At 49.4% G+C, this 4,441-nt stretch overlaps 2 protein-coding genes across 2 annotated transcripts in view; both read left to right on the top strand.

The window, feature by feature from the left end:
• Positions 1 to 1,719, top strand: part of PPTG_23603 (hypothetical protein) — a gene marked incomplete at its 5' end in the record, with an annotated part of 6,780 nt that extends 5,061 nt beyond the window's left edge. The window contains one exon of the mRNA XM_008912038.1: positions 18 to 1,719. Within this exon, the coding sequence (XP_008910286.1) occupies positions 18 to 1,604 (1,587 nt within the window). The 3' untranslated portion in view covers positions 1,605 to 1,719. The remainder of the gene's footprint in view (positions 1 to 17) is intronic.
• The window catches only part of PPTG_23604 (hypothetical protein), a gene marked incomplete at both ends in the record, with an annotated part of 5,802 nt that continues 3,080 nt past the window's right edge, over positions 1,720 to 4,441 (top strand). The window contains one exon of the mRNA XM_008912039.1: positions 1,720 to 4,405. Within this exon, the coding sequence (XP_008910287.1) occupies positions 1,720 to 4,405 (2,686 nt within the window). The remainder of the gene's footprint in view (positions 4,406 to 4,441) is intronic.

The raw sequence follows: 4,441 nt of genomic DNA on the forward strand, positions 1-4,441 counted from the left end.
TACGCTACCGTCTGCAGCTTCTGGCGTCCAATGTATCAATCCCCGGAGGCTCCAAACGCAAGAACAAGCACAGGAACGGCGGTACAGCGCCCACAATCCCCGTCAAATTCCTAGACGCTGACAGCCAAGAGATTAACGCCAAGACGGCGACTGTGGGTGACGCACTGATGCGCACCAAGCGCCTCCAGGTCGGATCCGAGACCTTCATAGTACTCCACAACCAGCCGGTAGTGACGGGACTGAAGGTTCTGGAGCCCGTGATGGCTGGTATTACAGTAAATCCTCTACTTGAGACGCAGTTCTGCACTGCAGACGCGTGTACGTGGCGCTGGTTTCGTCGTGGCAAAGGAGAGGAGAGCGGTGGGACATTAGTGAGCTCTGAGAGAAGATACACACCGACACAGGAGGAATTAGGCTGCACATTCTACGTGGAGTGTCATGCGCCAACGATGCAGTCGGAGTATGCAGGAGACAGCAAGGCAGAGACCGTCACGGCGTCTGTACAGCCAGGACCCAATCGAGACGTGTTCAAGGAGAGGCGACAGATGGGAGAAACCAGTGCTGCTGACAAGTATCCTGATGCTAATGAAGCTTTCCGAGTCATGAGCTATAACGTGCTGTATGACGGCTATGCAACCTCAGACCACGCCAAGAAGGACTTGTTCTCGTATGTGGATGACAGTGTCATGAAGGAGACGCGTCGGATCCAGCTCATTCTCCAGGAAATTGAGGAAAACAACAGCGACATCGTCTGTCTTCAAGAGATGGGAGAACACATTTACAAGTTGTTTTTTGAGCCGATGCTGGCTTCGATCGGCTATCATGGATTATACTCGGACAAAACTGGAACGACCAACGAAGGCTGCGCGACGTTCGTCAGAACTTCACGCTTTGAAGTGATCAAAGAAGGCACTTTAAACCTTTCGATTGCCGTCAAGAACTCGACAAACCCAGCAGCACAGAGTCTTTTACAGGACTTTCCAGAACTTGCCAAGGGTATCGACCGTATCCCGTCGATCGCACAGTTGCTCGTCTTGCGATCCAAACTTGACCCAACTCGAACTCTGATTCTCTCGAACACTCATCTGTTCTATCGGGGAGATGCACATTTGATCCGGCTGCTGCAAGGTGCTACGGTGGTAGACACCGTAAGTCAGCGAAAAGCTGAGCCAGGCTTCGAAAACGCAGCTGTTGTCATGTGTGGAGACTGGAACGCACACCCTCGCTCAGCGCTCGTAGCTTTCCTTCTAGATGGACAGATCGACTCAAGCCACAGACACTGGCAGCAAGCCCCGTCTTTCCGCTGGAACTTGTCTCGAGTTGAAGAGAACGAAGCTAATGGTAGTGTGGTAAGCACTGAGGTCCGTCCGAATCGCTTTGAGCATGCGCTTCAACTCGTGAGCGCGTGCGGCATCCCGGCATTTACGAATTATGTGACGAGTTTCGTGGACACCCTGGACTACGTTATGGTCGGATCCAAGACGCTGCAAGTTCGTGACGTGTTCCCTTTATTCACCGAGGAGGAAGTGACGCATGAAGTTGCACTACCGTCGTCCACCTTCCCGTCAGACCACGTCTCACTTGTCTGTGATTTAACATGGTGAATTCACAGTATGCAGCAACCTGCTAGAATAAATTTGGCCTTAGTATTGCCTCCAGGAAACAACTATTTTTGCTGCTAAGCCTGTCACTTCGAGATTTTATTGTGGAGCTCTCAATATGGGCTTGAAGAAGGCTCCGCTGTTGGGGTCTTCAGCTTCTATTGAGGAGACTGGACTATCCGTGATCGAGGGGGATCGTAGTCTCCTTAGCCACTTCGGTTCACACACTGTCAGACAAGACGACACATTGAATGTTGCAGCGAGAAAGTCTGCGGCTATCCGACGTAACGTCGTTGCAAGAGGCTTAGCGAGACAGTTTAGCGACCAGAAAACACGAGAAGAAAGTCTCAAACCTCAAGTCACTCGGCATCAACTTCAACAGAAGATTTTAAAGAACTACCAGCGACATCAAGCGCAACGTTTAGCCAACGAGAAGCGAGTGAAGAACCCAGAACGTCACGAAGATTCCGCCGAAGAAGACGATTTCAGTCAAAATGTGATCTTAAAGGTGCCCAAACGAACAAAATCAGCTCCATCCAAGGCATCAAGCCGCACACGTCGTATGTCTCCTATCGTACCACCAAAAGGAGCGACGAGTTTCTTACGCAACACCAGAATGCGTCAATTTTCCGAGAATCAGGACCAATTACAGTCCGACGATGAAAGATCGAGAGAGTCTGATCAAGGCGTGGTCACTACTAGGCTCAAACTGTGTCCGAGTGAGTCAGATATCCCAAATCTGAAACCAGTACAACCGGTGTCTAGCTCAAGAGTGCAGAAGTTCAAGGAGAATATAAAGACGGATGCTCAGAGCTTCACAAATGGACTAACACCGTGGCTATCTCAAGAGAACAGGTCGTCACAAATTGTTCTTCGCGAGCTGGCAATCACGAAGGACATTATGATGCGGGAGCAACTTGTTCGGCAGTTAAAGCAAGCGCTACCGACGGTCGAGACGCTTATCAGAGACTTTCTCAAAGCCCAAGATGATCTCAAACAGGCTGAAGGTGCACTGGAAGCGGCAAAAACGTCTCCAGCTCGTATGAAGAAGACGGGATCGCTGATCGGGCTAACAGCGACACCAACTGAAGTTGACCAAGTCCAGAACGCTCTGACTGAGGCGGAAGGGATGGTTACTGAGGCGACAACTCGCTTAACAGAGCTATCCAAGAGAATGAGCTACCACGTTCAGCATGTGGAAATACTGATAAAAGGCTTCCAGCAGTCGACTCTCTGTGTCGTGGAGGGGATCCTGGATTGGCGGCAGTTGAGACAGCGACGAAGACAATTGAGTAATTTCAAGCGTCTTTTTCGCTTCCCGTGGAGGATACAGAAGATTTCCAATTATCTCGTACATATCGATGACGATTTACGTGTGTTGTTCCCTTCTGTAGCCCTTGAGGTGCTGCTTGGTCCGAAGGCGACGTATACTCCACTCTTATTGTCAAGAAAAGTGATTAAACTGCTTAAAGTATCATCGACTGGGAAGACTTTTCTGACGGAAAAAGAAGAGTGTAGTGCAAATATTCGCGTTGATAACGAGTCTGTACCACCCGAACGGAGTGAGAACTGTACGAACGCGGCGGATGATGCAAGGATTCAAGCTGCTCTACCGAAATCTGTCAAGCGAAACTCGTCTGTATTCGACCACAATCGTCTTCGACAGTGTCTAGAGGCGATTTATCAAGAGAAACGTCTTGAAGCATTGGAGAGACAGCGATGTGGTGAAGAAGAAGTGCGAGTTCAGAGCACATATGATCCGTTCTCAACGATAAAATCAGCGGGTGGAGTGGAGGAAACTTTGAGTAACTTGATGACTATACAGTCGCCACATTCGCAACTACTTGGAGAGCAACTTCGTATCCGCCAAGAGGACACTAAACGAATTGCTATTTCGCCTTCTATGCCACAAACTGATCAAACTGATACACACAATGAAGTTCTTCAAGTAAACCCTGAACGTTTGCGACTTTTCTTCGAGAAACGTGCGGCTTTACTCGAGTCTTCAGCCGATTGCGAACTCCGTGACACTCAACCTCGCGGCCAGAAAAATAAATTACGGGGGAAAATAATGGTGCGGAAGAACAATGAGAAACGAGTGGAGAACTATTTAGCACGGAAGATCCAGCTCCAGTATCTGGCACATCGTCAACGCCACGCGATTCAAACTAATCTGACCCAATTCGTTCAAAAGATTCAAGCCAGTGTGGTTGACATCCAGCGAGTATTCCGTGGACACCGTGCCAAATGTGACTACAAGTGTATGAGGAGCTTGTGGCTGGAGCACAGACAGCAAGTAGCTGCTGTTCGTACCATCATCAACTCGTTCCGACGGCATCGACGACGTCAGCGTCACCGACGCTCGATGACTGTCGAGTCTATTGCTCAAGTGCAACTCATCACTTTGCTGGCTCATAAAGTGAATGATCCGGACCAAGATGCAGAGAAATATAGACGTGTGGGTGAAGAGAGACGTCGTCAGCGGATTGTGTTACTTCAGAAGCACAAAATGGAGCAGCAAGAGTTGCAACGGCAACGTGTTGCCGCTGCTATTCGGATGCAAGCCGTGGTACGTGCTCATTTGGCCCAGGGACAAGCAAAACTATTAAGACAAGAGAAGAAAGCGCACATGAATGCTGTCAGTGCGATGGCGATTCAGTCGACGATCCGAAAGTTTTTGAACACTCAACAGGAGCGACGACAGCGTTTTCGGAAAGATCTGGAGCGTGTGAACCAGTCTGCAGTTCGGATCCAGTCGATATACCGTGGATACAACTCACGATCGAGTCTTCTGGGTCAACTAGGTGAAACCACGCGTCAAAAACTAACCAGTGTTAATA

Source organism: Phytophthora parasitica, assembly GCF_000247585.1.
Source record: "Phytophthora parasitica INRA-310 unplaced genomic scaffold supercont2.44, whole genome shotgun sequence".
Lineage (NCBI taxonomy): Eukaryota > Oomycota > Peronosporomycetes > Peronosporales > Peronosporaceae > Phytophthora > Phytophthora nicotianae.